Source organism: Macaca nemestrina, chromosome 9, assembly GCF_043159975.1.
Source record: "Macaca nemestrina isolate mMacNem1 chromosome 9, mMacNem.hap1, whole genome shotgun sequence".
Lineage (NCBI taxonomy): Eukaryota > Metazoa > Chordata > Mammalia > Primates > Cercopithecidae > Macaca > Macaca nemestrina.
The window spans coordinates 131,749,053-131,774,053 of record NC_092133.1 but is presented as its reverse complement, the minus strand read 5'-3'; the positions used below and the strand labels follow the sequence as shown (position 1 = coordinate 131,774,053).

The 25,001-nt window shown below is 46.0% G+C and overlaps 2 protein-coding genes and 1 non-coding gene across 6 annotated transcripts in view; 2 read left to right on the top strand and 1 right to left on the bottom strand.

The window, feature by feature from the left end:
- The window catches only part of LOC105490650 (dehydrogenase E1 and transketolase domain containing 1), a 54,521-nt gene extending 41,301 nt beyond the window's left edge, over positions 1–13,220 (top strand). For 3 of the 4 annotated variants that reach the window (XM_071070487.1, XM_071070488.1, XM_071070486.1), the window contains 5 exons: positions 656–820; positions 4,838–4,920; positions 5,879–6,048; positions 9,387–9,472; positions 11,242–13,220. In XM_071070487.1, the coding sequence (XP_070926588.1) occupies positions 656–820; positions 4,838–4,920; positions 5,879–6,048; positions 9,387–9,472; positions 11,242–11,343 (606 nt within the window). In that variant the 3' untranslated portion in view covers positions 11,344–13,220. Of the gene's footprint in view, positions 1–655; positions 821–4,837; positions 4,921–5,878; positions 6,049–9,386; positions 9,473–11,241 lie in introns of those variants that run through there. The other variant, XM_071070489.1, reaches the window with a different exon arrangement.
- LOC112428180 (U6 spliceosomal RNA) lies at positions 3,751–3,852 on the bottom strand. Its single transcript, XR_003020095.1, has one exon. It is a non-coding gene; the product is annotated as a U6 spliceosomal RNA (small nuclear RNA).
- A 6,692-nt stretch (positions 13,221–19,912) lies between the features above and the next one.
- Positions 19,913–25,001, top strand: part of LOC105490613 (SEC61 translocon subunit alpha 2) — a 41,663-nt gene continuing 36,574 nt past the window's right edge. The window contains exons 1-2 of the mRNA XM_011756410.2: positions 19,913–20,060; positions 23,748–23,815. Coding sequence (XP_011754712.1) covers positions 20,054–20,060; positions 23,748–23,815 — 75 coding nt within the window. The 5' untranslated portion in view covers positions 19,913–20,053. The remainder of the gene's footprint in view (positions 20,061–23,747; positions 23,816–25,001) is intronic.

The following is a 25,001-nucleotide window of genomic DNA, read 5'->3' as shown; positions in this document are numbered from 1 at the left end:
GCTGTGATTGTGCCACTGAACTCCAGCCTGGGCGAGAGAGCGAGACTCTGTAACAACAACAACAAAAAGAATTGTCCAGATTTTGTCAACTCTCTTTCTTTCCTTTCACTGCCTTTGGGGTAGGGTTAGGAGTTATGCCTCGGCTTTCTGTCCCACCAGGATCTTCTGAGATTTAACTTCCTTGCCCTGAATTTTTCAACCTTTCTATGAGCTGCTTTTAATTTTGTTTTTGTCTTAAAACACACACACATACACACAGACACACACACCGACAATCATTTTGTTTATTACATTAGGAAAGTGAGATTCTGATAGTGCTTCCTTCCCCTATCTTAACCCTGTAGTAATCAGAATATGTATTTTTTTTTTTAAAAAAAAAAGTTCTTTCCAGATGATTGTTGCTGTCCAGCCGTGTTTGGAAACAATTGTGTTAGATGACACAGAATTGGGCCAGTGGAGAAAGCCATCAGAGCTCTCCTTTGGTTAATACCTCACCGTTCATTAATGCACCTGCTGGTATTTTTGTGTAATGTTGGGCAATAGCTTTTCTGCTGTAATTGAGAACACCTGTGTTTCCCTTTGGCTAGCCCATTGTCACTACGACTGAAATAGATGATCTGAATATTCTTCTCCTTTCTTGCCACTTCTCTCCCAGATGTGTGACAGTGTGGAAGAGGGGGTGGACGGAGACACTGTGAACATGTTTGTGGTTCATCCAACAACTCCTGCACAGTATTTCCACTTGCTTAGAAGACAAATGGTCCGGAACTTCAGAAAACCACTCATTGTTGCTTCGCCTAAGATGTTACTCAGGCTCCCAGTAAGTAGAAGAAGCTGGCGAATAAGCCTTCCTCCTTTTGTCATTTTTTGCACTCCATTTTTCTCTATTTTCCATATCTAATTATATTTACATTACAGAAACACCTTTTTAGTTTCAACTGACTTTGCTACCTTCATATTTTTTGTTGTTTTTTGAGACACAGTCTCACTCTGTTGCTCAGGCTGGAGTGCAATGGTGCAGTCTCAGCCCATTGCAACCTCTGACTCCTGGGTTTAAGCAATTCTCCTGCCTCACCCTCCCAAGTGGCTGAGATTACAGGTGTGCACCACCACCCCCAGCTAATTTTTGTATTTTTAGTAGAGACGGGGTTTCGCCATGTTGGCCAGACAGGTCTCTAACTGTTGACCTCAGGTGATCTGCCCGCCTTGGCCTCCCAAAGTACTGGGATTACAGGCGTGAGCTACCACACCCGGCCTGCTTTCATTTTTTGAACAGCCTTTTAAGACTACCTGGAAAGATAGGTAGGTTTTCTGTCAATCATAATGAAGGACAGGGATAGCAGATGTTACACTAGTGTCCTCCTGAGCAGAAATAATATTTACACAAGCTTTTAGGCTATTAGGCGGGGCACCGTGGCTCAGGCCTATAATACCAGGACTTTGGGAGGCCTCAGCAAGAGGATCGCTTGAGCCCAGGAGTTTGAGAGCAGCCTGGGCAACATTGTAAGACCCCATCTCTAAAAAAAAAAAAAAAAAAAATTAGCTGGTTTGGTGGCTCACACCTGTGCTCTCAGCTACACAGGAGGCTGAGATGGGAGCATCTCTTGAGCCCTGGATTTCAAGGCTGCAGTGAGGTAGGACCAGGCCACTACAGTCCAGCCTGGGCAACACAGCAAGACCTTGTCTGAAAAAGAAAAGAAAAAGTTTTAAAGCCCAAATGGTCTAAGCACTATTTTTGTTGATAGCAGCAATTTGGGAATTCAAAGTATTTTGTTGGAAATGAATGGTATTATTTATCATTCTTTTTTTTTTTCTTTTTGAGATGGAGTCTTGCTTGCACTGTTGCCCAGGCTGGAGTGCAGTGGTGTGAAATTCATCATTTCATCATTTAACACATACTTAGGTTTACCTATTTATGTGTTAAGTGTACATTATGTTTTTCAAATCACAAAAATATGCTAGTTTTCAAATGGAAATGTTCAAAATAATAAATACTACTAAGCATATATTTATCCTATCGGCTATAATTTTTTCAGGTTCATATAAGAGTTTTAATTAGAATTAGTATTAAATTTGTTGTTGTTGTTTTATTTTATTTTATTTTATTTTATTATTATTTTTTTTTGAGACGGAATCTCGCTCTGTTGCCCACCCAGGCTGGATTGCAGTGGCACTATTTCGGCTCACTGCAACCTCCAGCTCCCAGGTTCAAGCGATTCTCCTGCCTCAGCCTCCTGAGTAGCTGGGATTATAGGCACTCGCCACCACGCCCAGCTAATTTTTGTATTTTTAATAGAGATGGGGTTTCAATGTGTTGGACCAGGTGGTCTCGAACTGCTGGCCTCAGGTGATCCGCCTGCCTCGGCCTCCCAAAGTGCTGGGATTACAGGCATGAGCCACCGTGCCCGGCCGGGAGTATTAAAATTTTTACATTTATTTGGATATGACTGCTGAGGTGAAATAAGACATTTAGAATTCGGCTGTTCAAGAATATCTTGTGCTGTTCGCCAAGGTTCGAGAGTGTATATTTGGAATTGAGGGATACTAAAGAAAAACTGCAAGTCTTGCAATGTTGGTTGGTTTGTTGGTTGGTTTTTTGAGACAGAGTGTTGCTCTGTCGCCCAGGCTGGAGTGCAGAGTGTGATCTCCGCTCACTGCAAACTCTGCCTCCCAGGCTCAAGCAATTCTCCTGCCTCAGCCTCCCGAGTAGCTGGGATTACAGGCTTGCACCACCATGCTCAGCTAATTTTTGTATTTTTAGTAGAGTTTCACCATGGTGGCCAAGCTGTTCTCGAACTCCTTGCCTCAAGTGATCAGGCTGACTCGGCTTCCCAAAATGCTGGGATTATAGGTGTGAGCCACTATGCCTGGCCTCATTGTTTTAAGCAGTTTTTAGCATTCAGAGGGAAGTAGGGAGGTACTCTTTCTGAGGGGTGATATTTTCACAGCCCTAAAATCAGTGCCTCCTTAAACTTTTTGCACTAGGTACGTTACTTGACTCACCCCAGCCCGGCCCTGGGAGTCAGTATCTAGTCAATAGCCAGGAAATGGATTTCAGCCATCTCACCAATAGCAGCTGTTCATTTCTAGTTCACTTATAGTGGTCTATTGGTTCTTTCTCACCCAGTGTTTCGTGAACAATCTTACATGTTTTGAGGTGACCTCATCAGGTTGGAAGCATCACCGAACATTTAGGAAGAGTTAATGCAATGCCTTTAGCACCGTTTTTCTGGGGTGGGCTCTTTTTTTTCTTTTTTTTTTTTGAGACAGAGTCTCACTTTGTCACCCAGGCTGGCATGTAGTGGCATAATCTTGGCTCGCTGCAACCTCTGCCTCCTGAGTTCAAGCAAGGCCTCAGCCTCTGGCATAGCTGGGACTACAGGTGTGTGCCACCACACCCAGCCTTTTTTTTTTTTTTTTTGAGATAGAGTTTTGCTCTGTCACCCAGGCTGAAGTGCAATGGCACGATCTCAGCTCACTGCAACCTCCGTTTCCTGGGTTCAAGCGATTCTCCTGCTTCAGCCTCCCAAGTAGCTGGGATTACAGGTGTGTGCCACCACACCTGGCTCATTTTTGTATTTTTAATAGAGACGAGGTTTCACCATGTGGGCCAGGCTGGTCTCAAACTCCTGGCTTCAAGTGATATGCCTGTCTTGGCCTCCCAAAGTGCTGGGATTACAGGTATGAGCCACCGTGTCCAGCCTGATTCTTTAAATTATATCGTGGCACCAGGTAAAAGGTAATCTTCTTTTAAATTTATTTTTCAATTTTTATTGTCATCCTTGTGCAGGGGCCATGCTAATCTTCTCCGCAGTGTTCTAATTTTAGTATACATGCTGCCAAAATGAGCATAAAAGGCAATCTTTTTATTTTTATTTTTTCTTGAGACGGAGTTTCTCATTATCCACGCTGTAGTTCAATGGTGTGACCTTGGCTCACTGCAACCTCTGGCTCCCAGGTTCAAGCAATTCTCCTGTCTCACCTTCCCAAGTAGCTGGGATTACAGGAACATACCACCACACCTGGCTAACTTTTATACTTTTAGTAGAGACAGGGTTTCACCATGTTGGCCAGGCTGGTCTTGAATTCCTGATGTCAGGAAATCTGTCTGCCTCTCCTTCCCAAAGTGCTGGGATTATAGGCATGAGCCACTGCACCTAGTCTTTTTCTTTTTTTTTTTTTTTGAGACAAGGTCTGGCTCTGTCATCCAGGCTGGAGTGCAGTGGCGTGATCATGGCTTATTGCAACTTCTGCCTTCCAAGCTCAAGCCATCCTCCCACCTCAGCTTCCTGAGTAGCTGGGATTACAGACAGCCATCGTCATGCCTGGCTAATTTTTGTATATTTGTAGAGATGGGATTTCACCATGTTGGCCAGGCTGGTCTCGAACTCCTGACCTCAGGTGATCTGCCCACCTTGGCTTCCCAAAGTGCTGGGATTACCATCATGAGCCACTGCATCTGGCCTGTTTTTGTTGTTGTTGTTGTTTTTTAAATAGAGGCAGGGCACCAGTGGGGATGGTGGAGTAGGGGGTGTGAAGGGAGTCTCACTGTGTTGCCCAGGCTGGTCTTGAACTCCTGGCCTCAAGTGTTCCTCCTGCCTTGGCCTCTCCAAGTGTTAGGATTCCAAAAGGCTATCTTATGTAACCTCAGAAAAAGTTTTACTCTGAAGTATAGAGAACTGATATTTTTTGGTAAGGTGTTGTATCTATTAGGACATGTGTTTCCTTGCAGTGCTAGGCTGGAACTTTGGCACTCATGTTTGGTAGCAACCCTTGTAAGTGGCAGCATCACCTCTTTCTGTTGCTTGCTGGATGTGTGGCCTCTTCTCCCTTGTAGGCAGCCGTGTCAACTCTTCAAGAAATGGCACCAGGTACAACATTTAACCCAGTCATTGGTGATTCATCTGTGGATCCAGAAAAGTAAGATCTGTGTCTCTGTTTTCATACTCTGCGGCAGAATTTCAATTAATGTGAAAAGTAGTTCACATGAAGAGATGACAGGTGACGCAGATCTCCCCTCTCCTATTTTTATTTATTTATTTATGAGACTGAGTCTGGCTGTATCGCCCAGGCTGGAGTGTACTGGCATGATCTCGGCTCTCTGCAACCTCTGCCTCCCAGATTCAAGTGATTCTCCTGCCTCAGCTTCCCAAGTAGGTGGGATTACAGGCACCCACCACCACACCCTGCTAATCTTTGTATTTTTAGTAGAGATGGGATTTCACCATGTTGGCCAGGCCGGTCTCGAACTCCTGACCTCAGGTTATCCACCCACCTCAGCCTCCCAAAGTGCTGGGATTTACAGGTGTGAGCCACCATGCCTGGCCTCCCTATCCTAATATAACTCCTTTAAGTCAGTGGAGTAGGAGTTAAGTGTGGGTTGGAAAGTGGACTTTGGAGGCACGTGTTGCTGAAGAAGGATCTCTAGGAATAGCCTATGACTAAACCCAGCTGCAGAGACCCCCACCACCTTGTTCATGAGGCCTTTAAATCTGCAGTGTCTCCCCTTCTGACATCATTTTTTTTTTTTGAGATGGAGTCTTGCTCTGTTGCCCAGGCTGGAGTGCAGTGGCGCAATCTCAGCTCACTGCAAGCTCCACCTCCCGGGTTCACACCATTCTCCTCCCTCAGCCTCCCAGGTAGCTGGGACTACAGGTGTCCGCCACCACGCCTGGCTAATTTTTTTGTATTCTTAGTAGAGAAAGGGTTTCACCGTGTTAGCCAGGATGGTCTCAATCTCCTGACCTCGTGATCTGCCCACCTCAGCCTCCCAAAGTGCTGGGATTACAGGCGTGAGCCACTGCGCCTGGCCTCTTCTGACATAATTCTTACTTTAAAAAAATTTCCCCCCACCTGCTGTTCCTTTTCTGTCCAACAGGGTTAAGACCCTCGTGTTCTGCTCTGGCAAACATTACTACTCCCTGCTGAAGCAAAGGGAATCTCTCGGGCCCAAGAGGCATGACTTTGCCATCATCCGCGTAGAGGAACTCTGCCCCTTCCCATTGGATTCTTTACAGCAAGAGATGAGCAAATACAAACATGTTAAAGGTAAGGGGTTGTTTTCATTTGGGGTTTTGATGTTCAGATACCCGAAACCCATTTCAACTCTTTCAAATGAAAAGAGGTGGTGGGGATTATTAGAAAATTGAATCTCAGCCGGGTGCAGTGGCTCACACCTGTAATCCCATCACTTTGGCAGGCCAAGGCAGGCAGATCACTTGAGGTCAGGAGTTTGGGACCAGTCTGCCCAACATGGCAAAACCCTATTTTTACTAAAAATATAAAAATTAGCTGGGCGTGGTGGTGCCTGTAGTCCCAGCTACTTGGGTGGCTGAGGCAGGAGGATCGCTCGAGCCTGGGAGACTGAGGCTTCAGCGACCCCGGATTGTGCCACTGCACTCCAGCCTGACCTACAGAGTAAGACCCTGTCTCCAAAAACAAACAAAACAAAGGCCTGGCACAGTGGCTCATGCCTGTAATCCCAGCACTTTGGGAGGCCAAGGTGGGCAGATCACTTGAGGTCAGGAGTTCAAGACCAGTCTGGCCAACATGGAAAAGCCCCATCTCTACTAAAAATACATAAAATAGCCAGGCATGGTGGCAGGCGCCTGTAATCCTAGCTACTCCAGAGGCTGAGGCAGGAAAGTCTCTTGAACTCAGGAGGCGGAACATGCAGTGAGCCAAGACTGTGCCACTGCACTCTAGTCTGGGTGACAGAGTGAGACTCCATTTCAAAAAAACAAAACAAACAAACCCAAAGAAAACAATCCAATTTTTCAAAATGTGCAAAAACTTTGAGTAGGCACTTCTCCAAAGAACTGGATGGCAAATAAGCACTTTGAAAGATGCTCAATATTATTCATGTTAAAATAAATGAAAATTAATCCAAAATGAGGTATGGCCACACACCTCTTAGAAAGGTTAAAACTAAAACAGAACAACAGACTCATGCTATGAAGTGTTGATGAGGAGCAGAGCCACTGGAACCCACACTCGCTGCTCGTGGATGCAAGCTGGTGCTGCCACCTTGGAAAAAAGTATGTTTCTTACAAAGTTAAACACCGAGTTACCATATGCCCCAGCAGTCTTACTCATAGGTATTCACACAAGAGAAGTAAAAACACATTCACAGCCTAGGCATGGTAGCTCGTGTTTGTAGTCCCAGCACTTTGGGAGGTCGAGGCAGAAGGATCACTTGAGGTCAGGAGTTGGAGACCAGCTGAGCAATATAGCAAGACCCTGTCTCTACAAAAAATAAAATAAATTAGCTAGGTGTTGTAGCACATGCCTGTAGTTTTAGCCTACTCGAGAGGTTGAGATGGGAAGATTGCTTGAGCCCAGCAGTTCAAGTCTGCAGTAAGCCGTGATCGTACCACTGCACTCCAGCCTGGGTGACAGAGTGAGACCCACTCTCTCAAAAAATTGTTTTTAATTACAAAAGAAGAAATAGTCCAGGCATAGTGGCTTATGCCTGTGCCATCACTTTGGGAGGCCGAGGCAGGTGCATCACTTGAGCTCAGGAGTTCAAGACCAGCCTAGGCAACATGGCAAATCCTCTTTTCTAAAAATCAAATAGAAAAATTAGCCAGGTGTGCTGGCATGTGCCTATAGTCCCAGCTATCTCGGACGCTGAGGTGGGAGGATCACTTGAGCCTGGTAAGTTGAGGCTGCAGTGAGCTGTGATTACGCCACTATACTCCAGACTGGGTGATAAAATGAGGCCCTGTCTCAAAAAATAATAAAAAACAGGTTTACAGAAACATCTGTGGGCAAGTGTTTATAGCAGCTTTATTCCTAATTGCCCCAAACTGGAAACAACCAAAATGTCCTTCAACCAGTGAATCAATAAACAATTAGTGGCACATCCATATAACGTGCTACTCAGCAATGGAAAGGAGTGAAACTTCGCCGTGCATAACAACATGGATCAATCACAAATGCTTATGACCGTTCCAGGAGCCCCAAGGCTGCGTGATTTCATTGATACGACATTATGGAAAAGAAACAACTGTAGTGATAGAGAAAAGATTGGTGATTTTCAACGGTGGGGGTGGGAGCTAGAGTCGACTACAAAAGGTCAGGATGAGGAAATTCTGGGGGTTGATAGAACTGTTCTGTATCATGATTGAGATGGTGGATACATGACTGTATTTGCCAGGAAAAAAGAGACAAGCAACACTATGCCATATTGGTAAAGCATATATTTAATTGAATTTGAATATATAGAGAAAAATCTCTCTAAATATATCTCTAGATAATCCCCTTCCTGTTTTGGTTTATGGATGCTCTGCAACTTACGAGGGGGCTACATCCCAATAAATGCATCGTAAGTTGAAAATACTGTTAAATTGAAAATGCAGGCCAGGCACAGTAGCTCACTCCTGTAATCCCAGCACTTTGGGAGGCCGAGGTGGGTGGATCACCTGAGGTTGGGAGTTTGAGACCAGGGTCACCAACATGGTGAAACCCCATCTCTACTAAAAATACAAAAATTAGCCGAGTGTGGTGGCGCATACCTGTAGTCCCAGCTGCTTGGGAGGCTGAGGCAGGAGAATTGCTTGAACCTGGGAGACAGAGGTTTCAGTGAGCTGAGATTGCGCCACTGCACTCTAGCCTGGATGCCAGACTCCGTGTCAAAAAAAAAAAAAAAAAGAACATGAAAATGTGGTACATATACACCAGGGAATACTATGCATCCTTAAAAAGGAATGAGATCATGTCTTTTGCAGGGACAGGGATGGAGTTGGAGGCCATTATCCTCAGCAAACTAACGCAGGATCAAAAAACCAAATACCGCGTGTTCTCCCTTATAAGCGGGAGCTGAATGATGAAAACACGTGGACACAAGGAAGGGAACAACACACAGTGGGGCCTGTCCGAGGGTCGCGGGGGAGGAAGGAGAGCATCAGGAAGAATAGCTAATGGATGCTGGGTTAATATCTAGGTGATGGGATGATCTGCGCAGCAAACCACCATGACACACATTTATCTGTATAACAAAACTGCACATCCTGCACATGTACCCCAGAACTTAAAATTTAAAAAAAAATGCATTGAATACACCTAACCTACAAAACACAGCTTAGCCTCGCCCGCCTTAAACACACTCAGAGCGCTCACATTAGCTTACAGTTAGGCACAATCAACACAAAATCGATTACATTTTATCATGAAGTGTTGAGTATCTCAAATAATTTATTGAATACTATACCAAAAGTGAAAAACACAATTGTTGTACGGGTACTTGAAGTACAGTTTCTCGTGAATGTGAATCCCTTTCACACCATTGTAAAGTTGAAGACAGCATCGTAGGTGGAATCACAGTAAACTGGGGACTGTGTGCATGTGTCTATTTGAGGTGCTGAAATGAATTTCTTCTCTCATAGATCATATTTGGAGTCAGGAAGAACCTCAGAACATGGGTCCATGGTCGTTTGTTTCTCCAAGGTTTGAAAAGCAGCTGGCCTGCAAGGTAATCACATGTTTTCTCTGGTAGTGTCTTGTGTGCATGTTGTTTTTCTTTCTTTCTTTTTTTTTTTTTGAGACGGAGTCTCGCTCTGTCTCGCAGGCTGGAGTGCAGTGGCGTGATCTTTGCTCACTGCAAACTCTACCTCCCAGGTTCATGCCATTCTCCCGCCTCAGCCCCCTCAGTAGCTGGGATTACAGGCACCTGCCATCATGCCCGGCTGATTTTTTTTTTTTTTTTTTTCATTTTTAGTAGAGACGGGGTTTCACCCTGTTAGCCAGGATGGTCTCAATCTCCTGACCTGATCCGCCCACCTCGGCCTCTCAAAGTGCTGGAATTACAGGTGCAAGCCACCGCTCCTGGCCTACATGTTTTGTTTCTTCTCTTTTTTGTTTTGCTGCATAACATTTTGGTCATCAAAATATTAAAATCACGTTTAAAAAAGTGGTTATACTCGGCCTGGCGTGGTGGCCCATGCCTGTAATCCTAGCACTTTGGGAAGCCGAGGCGGGCGGATCATGAGGTCAGGAGATTGAGACCATCCTGACCAACATGGTGAAACCCCATCTCTAGTGAAAATACAAACATTAGCTGGGTGTGGTGGCCTGTAGTCCCAGGTTCTCAGGAGGCTGAGGCAGGGGAATCACTGGAACTTGGGAGGTCGAGGTTGCAGAGAGCCGAGATTCCAGCCTGGTAACAGAGGGAGACTCCGTCTCAAAAAAAAAAAAAAAAGGGTGGTTATACTCAAAACAGTAAAAGCCCTTACCTTTCGGCTCCCTGTCCCACTACCCTCCTTAGCATGTCTTATCCAAGCCTTGGACAAGCCAGAGGACTAGCAGGCTTGTTTTATAGTGTGGGACTGGATATGCTCAATAACACTCATTCTAGGCCCATTGTGTTACTTCGTTCTCCCATTGCTGTAAATAAATACCTGAGGCTGGGCATGGTGGCTCACGCCTGTAATCCCAGCACTTTGTGAGGCCGAGGTGGGCTGATCACCTGAGATCAGGAGTTCGAGACCAGCCTAGCCAACATGGTAAAATCCCATCTCTACTAAAAATACAAAAATTAGCTGGGCGTGGTGATGCATGCCTGTAGTCCCAGCCACTCAGGAGGCTGAGGCAGGAGAATCTCTTGAACCCAGGAGGCAGAGGTTGCAGTGAGCCGAGATCATGCCACTGCACTCCAGCCTGAGCAACGAAGAGCAAAACTTCGTCTCAAAACAAACAAACAAACAAAAAAGAATAGCACAAATTCAAGAACTTGTCTTACCTTATCTTGCCTAGCATTCCATTAGTTGTTAGTGGTGACATATTTGCCACCAATCTATTTTTTTTTTTTTGAGACAAAGTCTGGCTCTCTTGCTTAGGCTGGAGTGCAGTGGTGCAATCTCAGCTCACTGCAACCTCTGCTTCTGGAGTTCAAGTGATTCTCGTGCCTCAACCTCCCGAGTAGCTGGGATTACAGGCGCAGGCCACCACGCCTGGCAAATTTTTGTATTTTTAGTAGAGATGAGGTTTTTTTCATGTTGGCCAGCTGGTCTCAAACTCCTGGCCTCAAGTGATACACCCACCTCGGCCTCCCAAAGCGCTGGGATTACAGGCATTGAGGCACGGAGCCCTGTCCCTCTAATCTCTTCTGTGTAACTCATTATTTGAAAGAGGTGATTTATGGTTAAACAAACTAAGAGAAATACATGCATCATCTTGTTGGAACTAAGCAGAGCTCTGAGCTCGTCAAAATGGCATTTTATTTATTCTCTGCTGCACTTACAGCTCCGTCTGGTGGGCCGGCCCCCTTTGCCAGTACCCGCTGTAGGAATTGGCACAGTTCACTTGCACCAGCATGAAGATATCCTCTCCAAGACCTTCGCTTAATGATGACTTTTGAAGAAACACTGTTTCTCTTTAAGAAAATGGCCATTAAGGCCAGGCATGGTGGCTCACGCCTGTAATCCCAGCACTTTGGGAGGCCAAGGCCGGTGGATCACCTGAGGTCAGGAGTTCAAGACCAGCCTGACCAACACGGTGAAACCCCGCCTGTACTAAAAATACAAAAAATAGCTGGGTGTGGTGGTGGGCACCTGTGATCCCAGCTTCTCGGGAGGCTGAGGCAGGAGAATCACTTGAACAAAAATTAGTTGGGGGTGGTGGCGCGTGCCTGTAGTCTCAGCTATTCCCTATTCCGGAGGCTGAGGCAGGGGAACTGCTTGAACCTGGGAGGCAGAGGTTGCAATGAGCTGAGATGGTGCCACTGTACTCTAGCCTGGGCGACACAGCAAGACTCCATCTCAGAAAATCAAAGGAAAGTATGATAGTGTTATGGATTTTAGCTCTGAATGAGCTGGAAAACTAGGTAATTATCTAGATGATTTCAGACTTGACCCTAATTGACCACATGTGACCAGGAAACACTTCTGAGTTTACAGCTCCATGGAGATGACCTCAACACTGCCTCTTGATTTGTTTGATGCATGTCACTTCCATTAATTTTCCCCCTTTTTTTAAAGTCCTGTGGCAGTACTAATATTTTCATTTTATATAAATCTGTGGTGCTGCTTTCCAGCCACTGTATGAAGTGTCTCCCCAACACTAGCAAATCTAGGTCCTACTAAATACAAATCCCTGGGTGGATGATCTTCTAGTACTGTATTTTTAAATTAAGGAGTTTTAGTTATGATGAAATTGATTTGTAGTCTGTTTTGCCGTAAACTTGTTTTTCTTTGAATTGTTCTTACAGTGATATTTAACTATTTTTAACTGTCTTGGGTTTCTGATACAGGGATTTCAGCCCCTGGTTCATCAGTCTTGCCCCTACAAGTCCCTGGTACAGTATGTTTATTTGTGGTGCTTAAAGAACATTTCCTGGCCGGGCGCTGCAGCTCACGCCTGTAAACTCAGCACTTTGGGAGGCTGAGGTGGGTGGATCACCTGAAGTTGGGAGTTCGAGACCAGACAAAACATAGCGAAACCCTGTCTCTACTAAACATACAAAAATTAGCTGGGCATGGTGGTGTGTGCCTGTGATCCCAGCTACTCGGGAGGCTGAAGCAGGAGAATCGCTTGAACCCGGGAGGTGGAGGTTGCAGTGAGCTGAGATCCTGCCACTGCCCTTCAGCCTGGGCGACAGAGCAAGACTCGTTTCAAAAAATAAATAAATAAGAGAGAGAGAGAGAGACAAAAAAGAAAAGAAAAGAACACCTCTTTATTTGAGGGAACTTCCCAACACCAGGTGCTTGGGGATTTCTTACAGATCACCAACCAACTCCCTCACTGTGAAATTAAACCAAGTACTGGAAGCATAACTAAATAGCAAACCATGTCACTTCCCCTGACTCAGTGCTGGGGGCCTCTACCGTCTACCGTTCTTGTGTCATGACGCTTTTTCTCTGAAGTGGTGTGGGAAGTACCAGGGGACTGGCAGAAACCCAGGCCTTCTCCACTTTTACCAGCAACTGATCATGTCTTTCAGAATCCAGTACGTATAGGCTGTTCTCGCCACAGTGGTAGATTTATGATTCACATTCGAAAGTGTGCCTTAGTTATTGATTTAACATTTCTCTAGTATTCATATCCCTTTTCTTCCCATATACCTCAGTGCATCCTTCCTGTGTCAAGTCTTATAAATCATGTAATTTAGCACCACTCATGTAAATCAGTAAAGTCACAAAGGTCTATTTAATGAAAACGATTACCAATGTTGTATTTTTTTAACAAGAAAAAAAATAAAAGCACATTGTCATTTTTTTCCCTCAGGGCTCCTGGATTTCTTGAATGAAAAGATTTCAAAAGTCTAAGCACAAAAATGAGATGGAAGATTAGATCTCTGTAAAAGGTTAGTTTAGGCTGGGCGTGGTGGCTCACACCTGTAATCACAGCACTGTGGGAGGCCAAGACGGGTGCATCACCTGAGGTCAGGTATTCGAGACCAGCCTGGTCAACATGGCTAAACCCCATCTCTTACTAAAAATATAAAAATGAGCAGGGCATGGTGGCGCATGCCTGTAATCCCAGCTACTCCGGAGGCTGAGGCAGGAAAATCGCTTGATCCCGGGAGGTGGAAGTTGCAGTGAGCCGAGATCGTACCACTGCACTCCAGCCTGGGTGACAGAGAGGGACTCTGTCTCAAAAAAAAAAAAAAAAGAAAAAGAAAAAGAAAAAGAAATTTGGAGAGCTCTAAACTAACCTTTTTTTTTTTGAGACGGAGTCTCGCTTTGTCACCCAGGCTGGAGTGGTGCGATCTCGGCTCGCTGCAACCTCTGCCTCCTGGGTTCAAAAGATTTTCCTGCCTCAGCCTCCTGAGTAGTTGGGACTACAGGCACGTGCCACAGCTAGTTTTTTGTATTTTTAGTAGAGAAGGGGTTTCACCGTGTTAGCCAGGATGGCCTCCTTCTCCTGACATCATGATCCGCCCACCTCGGCCTCTCAAAGTGCTGGGATTACAAGCATGAGCCACGGTGACCGGTGGATCTCTCCAAATTTCTTTTTTTTTTTTTTTTTTTTTTGAGACGGAGTCTCACGCTGTTGCCCAGGCTGGAGTGCAGTGGCATGATCTCGGCTCACTGCAAGCTCCGCCTCCCGGGTTCCCGCCATTCTCCTGCCTCAGCCTCCTGAGTAGCTGGGACTACAGGCGCCCGCCACCGCGCCCGGCTAATTTTTTTGTATTTTTAGTAGAGACGGGGTTTCACTGTGGTCTCGATCTCCTGACCTTGTGATCCGCCCGCCTCGGCCTCCCAAAGTGCTGGGATTACAGGCTTGAGCCACCGTGCCCGGCCCAAATTTCTAATTTTACACCTCACAGCCTGTTCATGGTTTCTTTTTATGTCTTCTCTAACTCGAGCCATGAAATGTGTCTTCTGTTGTCTTGACCTCTCTACTCTCAATTGCTACTGCAACATGGATCAGCATTTTACAGTCCCTTGCAGGAAGGGACCATTTAAGGAATTCCAAATCAAATACTCATTACTTCCTTTCCTTTAAAAATTCAGTAGGCCAGGCACGGTGGCCCATGCTTGTAATTCCAGCACTTTGGGAGGCCAAGGTGGGCAGATCACGTAAGGTCAGGAGTTCAAGACCAGCCTGGCCAACCTGGTTTGAAAGCCTGTTTCTACTAAAAATGCAAAGATCAGCCGAGCGTTGTCGTGCATGCTTGTAGTCCCAGCTACCTGAGAGGCTGAGGCAGGAAAATCACTTGAACTACTCGAGCATGGGCAACAGAGCAAGACTCTATCTCAAAAAAAAAAAGTGTAAAAGGGATACTATTTTTATTCTCAACCAAGGAATTTTTAAAAAATAATAAAATTTCAAAGGTAATACAGTCAGACTAAAGATGTCTAAGCTTCAGAGTATTTTTCCCAAATAGCATGTGTGTGCAAGACATGGAAAAGCTAAGCAAAATAGTTCTTACTATTCTTACTAAAAAATATTTTTTTTTTACTAAGAATAATTTGCCATTTCAGACAAAACTAAAATTTTCCCATGGTTGCTACTGTTTCTACTTCTTGAATACCCAATTTACGGTTTGTTCCTCATTGAACATGAAAATGGCATAGATATAAATAACATATATAAATAAGACACAAGTATAAAATTACTAAGTTTTTCTTTTTTTCTTTTGAGACCAAATCTCGCTCTGTGGCCCAGGTTGGAGGATAGTGGCACAATCCCGGCTCACTGCAACCTCCGCCTTTCTAGATCAGGTAATTCTCTTGCATCAGGCTGCCTCGGCCTCCCAAAGTGCTGGGATTACAGGTATGAGCCACCATGCCTGGCCCTTTGACAAAATTGAAGAAATAAAAGGGTTACCCCCCCTCCAAAAAAAAAGATTACACTGGAAGTAAGTCACAGATTGAGGATCAAGACTTTTGAGGTTCCAAAAGCTTCACCTACATTTTTCTCATATGTATTTGGATATTAAAGAAAATAAGTTACATATATACAATGGAATATTATTCAGCCATTTAAAAAAAATAAAATCTTGTCATTTGTAGCAACATGGATGGAACTGGAGGTCATTATGTTATGTGAAATAAGTCAAGCACAGAAAGACAAAACTTGGATATTCTCACTCACGTGGGAACTTAAAAAGTAGATTTCGGCCAGGTGCAGTGGCTCACGCCTGTAATCCCAGCCCTTTGGGAGGCCGAGGCGGGTGGATCACCTGAGGTCAGGAGTTCAAGACCAGCCTGGCCAAGATAGTGAAACCCTGTCTGTACTAAAAATACAAAAAATTAGCCGGGCGTGGTGGTGGGTGCCTGTAAATCCCAGCTACTGGGGAGGCTGAGGCAGGAGAATCACTTGAACCCAGGAGGCAGAGGTTGCAGTGAGCCGAGATCTTGCCATTGCACTCCAGTCTGGGTGACAAGAGCAAGACTCCATCTCAAAAAACAAAACAAAACAAAACAAAAAAGGATCTCACGAAGATAGAGAGTAGATCGGTTGTTAGCAGAGGTTGAGAGGGGAAGGGGTAGGGGAATGAAGAGAAGTAGATTAACGAGTACAAATATATGGTTTGATAGAAGAAATAAGACCTACTGTTAGATGGATCGGTAGGTGACCACAGTTTACAATATCTATTATACATTTCAAAATAGCTAGAGGAGAATTCAAATGATTCTATTTTAAAGAAAAGAGAAATATTTAAGGTGATGGATATCCCAAATTCACCGTTTTGATATTTATAAATTATATGAATGTATTAAATTATCACATGCACCTTGAAAGTATGTACATCTAGTATTCATCAATTAAAAAACCCCAAAAGCTCTTACTCTGTAGAAAGAGTAATTCATTGTCATTGTATTTAAATCTGATAAAGTGCAATCTAAAGCAGACGCCTTTTCTCACTGCCAACTGCAATTTTATTTATTTATTTAGAGACAGGGTCTCCCTCTGTCCCCCAGGCTGGAGTGCAGTGGCATGATTACGGTTCACTGCAGCCTCGAATTCCTGGGCACAAGTGTTCATCCCACCTCAGGCCCCCAAGTAGCTAGGACTAATGTGCCTGCCACTATGCCCTGCTAATTAAACAATTTTTTTTTTTTTTTTTTCTTACAGAGACTAGGTCTCACTATATTGCCCAGGCTGGTCACAAACTCCTGGCCTCAAATGATTTTCCTGCCTTGACCTCCCAAAGTGCTGGAATTAACAGGCATGAGCCACCACACCCAGTCTAATTTTTAAAAATTGTCTAAGTCAGGCCAGTGGCACATGCCTGTAGTTCCAGTAACTCCAGAGGCTGAGGTGAAAAGATCCTTTGAACCAAGGACTTCGAGGCTGCAGTGAGCTATGATCTCACCACTGCACTCCAGCTTAGGCGACAGAGTGAGACCCCTACTGTGAAAAATAATAGTAGATAAAAAATTAAACAGGGTGCACAGTGGCTCACGCCTGTAATCCCAGCTCTTTGAGAGGCTGAGGAAGGCAGAGCGTTTGAACCGGGGAGGCATAGGTTGCAATGAGCCGGTACAGCGCCATTTCACCCCAGCCTGGGTGACAGAGGGAGACCCTGTCTCAAGAAAAAAAAAAAAAATTAAATTGATATAACTTTAGTGTCATATCCCTGTTTTCTTTGACTCATATGGGGATCCAGCTAGAATTGAACTGAACGCCAGAAATGACCTTTTAAGAGTAAAGTGGTATTTCATCGAGAAATACTTTATTGACATCTTCCCTATATTGCATTTTTATGGACCTTAGAAATACACAGAAGTAAAAGACAAAATGGGTTGCCCATTGTCCTCAATGGGCTAACAATCTATTTGAGAAGACAACGCATTTTATACATAGAGACATTTTCTTGTTGGATGCGCTAAAACAATGAAAGATCAAGGTAGAGTGAGAGTCTGGATGGATGTAGATTAGGTGGCACATTGCAGTGAAGGAAAAGCCCTGGGTGGCATGTAGTGGTAGAAAAAATGGTGGAAGGGGACAAGAGCAGTGGCTCGTGCCTGAAATCCCAGCACTTTGGGAGGCTAAGGCAGGCAGATCACTTGAGGTTAGCAGTTCAAGACCAGCCTGGCCAACATGGTGAAACCCCATCTCTACTAAAAATACAAACTTAGCCGGGCAAGGTGGCATGTGCCTGTAATCTCAGCTGCTCGGGAGGCTGAGGCAGGAGAATCACTTGAACCTCGGAGACAGAGGCTGCAGTGAGTTGAGACTGGCCACTGCACTCCAGCCCGGTGACAGAGCGAGACTCTGTCTCAAAGAGAAAAAAAAGAATGGTGGAAGGGTAATTCACAAAGTTTATCCAGAGTGTCAAAGCTCATTCCCAGGCTCTTACCTGAACCGTGGAACTATCCCAGAAATAGCAGTAAAAAGAGGCACAGGATATTCTTCACCTTCTGTGATATTTTCAATTTAGTGCATCTTTCCCTGCCGCCTCCCTCTGTCCCCCACCCACTGCTGGAGTACCGTGGTGCGATCTCAGCTCACTACAACCTCTGCCTCCAGGGCTCAAGCCATCCTCCTGAGGCCTCCTGACAAGCTGGGACAACAGGCGTAAACCACCATGCCCGGCTGATTTTTGTTTTTTTACCTTTCACAGAGACGTGGTCTCACTGTGTCGCCCAGGCTGGAATTTAGTGCATCTTTATTGAAAGGATATTGCATTCATGAAATTAGCTCGTAATTTCGTGTCAAAACTGTACTTTAGTCAATCATTTTGCAGGCTATTGTACATAGTAGAAAAAGTAAGCACGCCCACTCCATCTAGAAGTTTACTGCATAGCAGGGGAGATTAGGCAAGTATAAAAATGACTAATACAAAGTAGAGTGAGGTAAGGATGAATTAACAGGATGGGAGATTATTACTGTGGCAGATTGGATTTTCCAGAAATTCCCACAGCAGTATTTTGAATCCCACATGTTCTTCCAGAATCTTGCCACAATCTCCCCTAGAGGAGGTGTCCCTAGGACTTGTGGCTGCCCCTACAAACACAATGCAGTAAAAGATGCTGGTTCAGTTCTGAGGACATCCCTTGGACGCTAGCTACCACATTGTGAGGAAGCCCGGGCCACTTGGAGAAGGCATCTGGAGGTGCTGGAGCTGACACCAGCACCCAATGCCAGACTGGGGAGTGAGGGAGCCACCTGATCATTCCAGTCCCCAGCCCTGGGGCTGTCCCAGCTGACCTCAAATACAGCAGAGACCCATGCAAGCTGGACCTAAATTGCATACCCCCTTGAAATATATAATTTATTTCATGGACATAGATCTGAACATTAGAACAGATTCTTGAGGCCAGTTGTGGTGGTCCATGCCTGTAATCCCAGCACTTTGGGAGGCTGAGACAGCCAGATTGCTTGAGCTCAGGAGTTCGAGACCAGCGTGGGCAACATAGCAAGACTCCATCTCTACAAAAAATACAAAGATCAGCTGAGTTTGATGGCGCAGACCTGCTGGTCCCAGCTACTCTGGAGGCTGAGGTGGGAAGGTCGCTTGAGACTGGGAGTTCGACGCAGCAGTGAGCTATGATTGTGTCACTGCACTCCATTCCAACCTGAGCCACAGAGCAAGACCAGCTCTTAAAAAAAAAAAAAAAAAAGAAAAAAAGAGAACAGTGGCTTCAGGAAAATTGTTCCACGGTAGGAGGCATACGATCCTGATCTCTGTGTTTTGGAGAAGATGGAGGGGCCTAGCTTACGTCGAGACAGAGGAGTTCGTAACTGTTAACTACACACAACGACGTGTCAAAAAGTTTTACAAACTTCCAAGAGATAACGATAAGAAGGAAGCGCCCCGATGCGGTGGCTCATGCCTGTAATCCCAGCACTTTGGGGAGGCCGATAGGGGCGGATCACGAGGTCAGGAGATCGAGACCATCCTGGCTAACACGGTGAAACTTCGTCTCTACTAAGAATACAAACAAATTATCCGTGGCAGGGCTGTAGTCCCAGCTACTCGGGAGGCTGAGGCAGGAGAATGGTGTGAACCCGGGAGGCGGAGCTTGCAGTGAGCCGAGATCGCACCACTGCACTCCAGCCTGGGCGACAGAGCGAGACTACCGTCTCAAAAAAAAAAAAAAAAAAAAAAAAAAAAAAAAAAGGAGGCAAAATAAGATTGGTTCGGTCCTGTCAGCGATCAGCGGCGGCTCAGCCCAAGGTCTCGGGGCCAGAACCGTGTTCCCCGCGCTACTCGGGCAGCGCCGGGATCGCGGCCTCCCCGAAGGGTGCCCAGGAGGCCTGAGTCGGCCGTGGCGCGCGAGGAAACGGCGGCTTCTCCACACTGAGCAGGGAAAGCCTATAGGCAACGAAGAACCCGGTAGCCTCAGCTTCTGCGCAGCTCCCACGCCACGCGACTGCCCGCCCCAGCCCTGCCCCCAGGCCAGCCAGCCGCGCCTCTCGGGGCGCCCGTGGTCACCATGGCAACGCAGCGGACGTCGTCCAACGGCCGGCCTGGGGGCGGGGCTGGGCCGGGCGGGCGCGCGGGTCACGTGGCGGGGGCGGAGCCTGCGCGGGGTTGGGCGGAGCCTGCGCGGGGCTGGCAGGATCGCGTTGGGAGCCGGTACCGAGGCCCGAGCCGCGGGAGCCGAGCGAAGGCAGCGCCGAGGCCGCAGTTCCCCCTTGGGCCTCCCCAGCAGCAGCCATGGGCAGTGAGTAGCGGCGGCTGGAGCGGGGCTCTGGCCGGGAACGCAGGCCCCGCCTGGGCTGCGGGCGGTGAGGCCGGCGCTCGCTCGGAGTCGTGCGGACCGGGGATGCGCGGGCCGCTCCGGGCCGCTGCGGAAGGGCACGGGCCGGGGGCCTCTGCCTAGGCTCTCCTAGACGTGCGAGGCCTTGCCCGGCGGGTACCGGGACCCGGAGGCCCGGGGTTTGCGTTCGATAGAGGTCGAGGATGGCGCTGGGAGGCCATTGGTTTTGGGGGCGGGGAGTTAGGGCACCGGGTGAACCAAGACCACTTTTTAATTTTTCAGGAGTTAAAGAAATCCCGTATTTTTATTCCCTCGTCATCCTTCCTTGGCATGTTACGTTGGATAAAGCTCCCCTAACTCGTTTAATTTTTAAAAAAGTGATGCATGGCGTGTGTTTTAGGGAGGAAAGGAGTGCGTTGGTAACAGCGTTTTCCTTAAACTGTTCATTCTGTAGCGCTTACTGAAAACTGTAAGGTTGTATAAGCCTTAGGGACGAGGCCTTATGTTATAGGAATGTTTTTCAGGGCCCTCCCCCTAACACTCAACCCCACATATGTGCGCGCAACTACTTGCATAGCCCCGAAGATGTTCGTTGGATGAATGGGCCGTGCATATCCAAGCAGGGCACCCATTGGCCAACTAGTGGACATTTGGGGGAAATTAGAAAGGAGTAGGAGAGACCCTTGGTAAAATTCTGCATCACAAGGATAGACGGGGCAGCCAAAAGCTTTGCTTGAACATGAATACCCCTTTCAGATGATCATGAAGTGTCAAGAAATCTGAGTGGCTTGGATTGAGGTGAGGAGGAAAACGGATGGAGAGGTTCTAGGAAGTCTCCTGATGTGATTGATACTTGTTTTGCGTTAGCGATGAATGCTTCCATAATTCAGATTTACTTTCCAGAAAGTCCAAAATATTAGGTTGCTGCAAAAGTAATTGCGGTTTTCAATTACTTTTCAGAAACCGCAGTTACTTTAGCACCAACCTAATAGTACTTGGGTAATAAACATCTGCCCATGACAATTAGTGAATCCTTCTGTCAAACTTCAGTGACTGGTGGGGCGCAGAGGCTCACGCCTGTAATCCCAGCACTTTGGGAGGCCAAAGAGGGCGGCTCACCGGAGGTCAGAAGTTCGAGACCAGCCTGGCCAACATGATGAAACCCCGTCTCTACTAAATATAAAAATTAGCCTGGTGTGGTGGTGGGCGCCTGTAATCTCAGCTCCTCAGGAAGCTGAGGCACGAGAATCCCTTGAACCCAGGAGGCAGAGGTTGCAGTGAGCTGAGATCCTGCCACTGCACTTCAAGCCTGGGCGATAGAGCGAAACTCCATCTTGAAACAAATAAACATACATCAGTGACTGCCCATCATTTGTAGAGGCTTTTAAAAAATATATAATAGGCCGGGCGCGGTGGCTCAAGCCTGTAATCCCAGCACTTTGGGAGGCTGAGATGGGCGGATCACGAGGTCAGGAGATCGAGACCATCCTGGCTAACACAGTGAAACCCTGTCTCTTCTAAAAAATACAAAAAACTAGCCGGGCGAGGTGGTGGGCGCCTGTAGTCCCAGCTACTCGGGAGGCTGAGGCAGGAGAATGGCGTAAAACAGGGAGGCGGAGCTTGCAGTGAGCTGAGATCCGGCCACTGCACTCCAGCCTGGGCGACAGAGCGAGACTCCGTCTCAAAAAAAAAAAAAAAAAAAAATATATATATATATATATATATAATAAAATCAACTTTAGGCAACTGCAGAAATGTAATCACTCATGTCAGCTTTAAGAGTTTTGGGATGTTAGTATACAGAAGCCAGTGTCTGTAGGGGAAGAAGAGCCGCAGAGCCTAATACCTACCTGCGGCTTGTCTTTCTCCACATTGCAGACCCTTTGGCAAAGGACAGAAGCTTGAGAGATTGTCATATTCACCCTTCAGTTCTCTGGCAGGACTTGACTTAAGCCACGCCAGAAGACAGTGTCTATCCTTAAAGAACCTTGATTTATCTTACCTTTATATACCACAAGACTAGTCTGGGAAAACAGTACTTTCTGATGAAATGTAATTGTAAATTCTCTGGGTTATTTTACATAAGCAGGTATTTTGATATTACCTGGGAGAGTAACCAGGCAATGAAATGTGGTCTGATGAAATGAAGCAGAGATTACATACTTATTTTTTCTTTTTTTTTGAGACGGAGTCTCGCTCTGTCATCCAGGCTGGAGTGCAGTGGCTGGAGCTCGGCTTACTGCAAGCTCCGCCTCCTGGGTTCACGCCATTCTCCTGCCTCAGTCTCCTGAGTAGCTGGGACTACAGGCACCCGCCACCACACCCCATTAATTTGTTTTTTGTATTTTTAGTAGAGACGGGGTTTCACGTGTTAGCCAGGATGGTCTCGATCTCCTGACCTTGTGATCTGCCCACCTTGGCCTCCCAAAGTGCTAGGATTACAGGTGTGAGCCACCGTGCCTGGCCTACATACTTTAAAAAGTTAACTATAGGGGCCGGGTGCCATGGCTCACGCCTGTAATCTCAGCACTTTGGGAGGCCGAGATGGGTGGATCACGAGGTCAGGGGTTCGAGACCAGCCTGACCAAAGTGGTGAAACCCTGTCTCTACTAAAATACAAAAATTAGCCCGGCATGGTGCTGCGCACCTATATTCCCAGCTACTCAGGAGGCTGAGGTAGGAGAACTGCTTGAACGCAGGGGGGCAGAGCTTGCAGTGAGCCGAGATGGCACCACTGCACTCCAGCCTGGGCGACAGAGGGAGAATCCGTCTCAAAAATGAAACAAAGCAAAACAAAAACAGCTAACTATAGGGGCCAGGTGCCATGGTTCTTCATGCCTGTAATCCCAGCACTTTGGGAGGCTGAGATGGGAGGATCACTTGATGTTAGGAGTTTGAGACAAGCCTGGCCACCATGGTGAAATCCCATCTCTAGTAAAAATACAAAAATTAGCCAGGTGTGGTGACACGCGCCTGTAATCCCAGCTACTTGGGAGGCTGAGGCAGGAGAATCACTTGAACCTGGGAGGCGGAGATTGCACTGAGCCGAGATCGTGCCACTGAACTTCAGCCTGGGCAACACAGAGAGACACTGTCTCAAAAAAAAAAAAAAGTTGACTATAGGAGGTGATTGCATGATTTTTTTGTCACCTACGCATTTCGGCATCTTTCAGTTGTTTAGGCCAGTTCTCTGCAGAGGAGCCCATTTCCTGTTGTACTTCCTGAGTGCAGAAGGCACCCTCCTGTCTTCCTCCTCTGATACCTGCTTTCTTCTATCATGCATTGTCTCATGGGTACCACGGTAGGGTACATTTGCTCCCTTTTTGACGTCATGATGCCCTTTGAACAGCCCCTTTTCTCTGTATATAAAATGATTGGATACAAGTGTGAGGAAGTAAAGTTCTGGAAAAAGATTGCTTGGATTGCTTTGCTTCTACTGACTAGCCATCAAACCATTTGGACTTTTTTGTCCCTTGAATGATACCTCTTCCTTTACGTATCATTTGAAGTGGAGAACAGTATGATTATTTAATTTGAGGCTGTAAGGATGGGGTGAATTGCTGGTGAAAGAGAATATTTGTGTTTGATTCTCTAGAAAGATTTTTTTTAACTTTATAATAATAGGGACATTTATTCTTTTTCTTTTTACAGTCAAATTTTTAGAAGTTATCAAACCGTTCTGTGCAGTTCTACCAGAAATTCAGAAACCGGAAAGGAAAGTAAGTATAAGATTTTAGTAATATAGAGGGTAGCTCAAGGACTTACCCTACTAAACCAGGAAAATTCATTTCCTTTCCTGAGTCCTTCTCTGTCGGTAATTGGAAAACTATTGGTGCTCATCCTCCTTGCAAGAGGCACCAAGTGAATAAAACTAATATAAATCTGTTTAAATCTAGATAGATTATCTCATGCTTTCAAAAATGACTGTTCTTTAAGTTGTGACGTTTCCAAACTAAGTGTTTCTTCGGCCTGTGTGTTAGTTAAGACAGAGTATTCTCCTGTCTGTAGTGATCCTTCATAAATCCTGTAGTATAGGGTGTGTATTGTGTTTGCTAATGATGTGACCTACTGGACTAGAAATAACCCGGTCTGCTGGATAGGTTTTGATGAGTACAGCTGTTTCATGTAAATGAATTGCATTTGTGCAAATACATACCTCCCATTTCTTGATTCAGTCATTGGAAAGAAAAATGACAGGAATGCATTCAGAAGATACTGTGACTGGGTGAAATCGTTCTTCTATCATTGCGAACTTTCAGAGTTAAGGTATTTAAATTCTGGAAATATTGTTATTTCTAGATTGGCCAATTTCTAGAAATTCTTCATCAAACTACAAATTTCTCATCAAACTAATAGGAATAGGGATATAGAGATAGGTAAAAAATTTTAAACTTACTATTTGATTTAGAAGTATTTATTTATTTATTTATTTGGGATGGAGTCTCACTCTGTCGCCCAGGCTGGAGTGCAGTGGTGCGATCTTGGCTCACTGCAAGCTCTGCCTCCCGGGTTCACGCCATTCTCCTGCCTCAGACTCCCGAGTAGCTGGGACTACAGGCACCCGCCACCATGCCCGGCTAATTTTTTTATATTTTTAGTAGAGACGGGGTTTCGCCGTGTTAGCCAGGATGGTCTCGATCTTCTGACCTCGTGATCCACCTGTCTCGGCCTCCCAAAGTGCTGGGATTACAGGCATGAGCCACTGCACCCGGCTAGAAGTATTTTTTTATTGCTTTGAGTTTGTAAAAATAGTTGTTCCATTTACATTTAAGGCATCCTGAGAAACCCTAGCTTTGCAGTCTATAAAATATTCATATGGCACTGTCACCAGCAGGCCTACCTTCGCACAGTGCAGTGTTCACCGAGTCACGTGCACATTGGATCTCTGTTTTGCTTTGGCTCCTT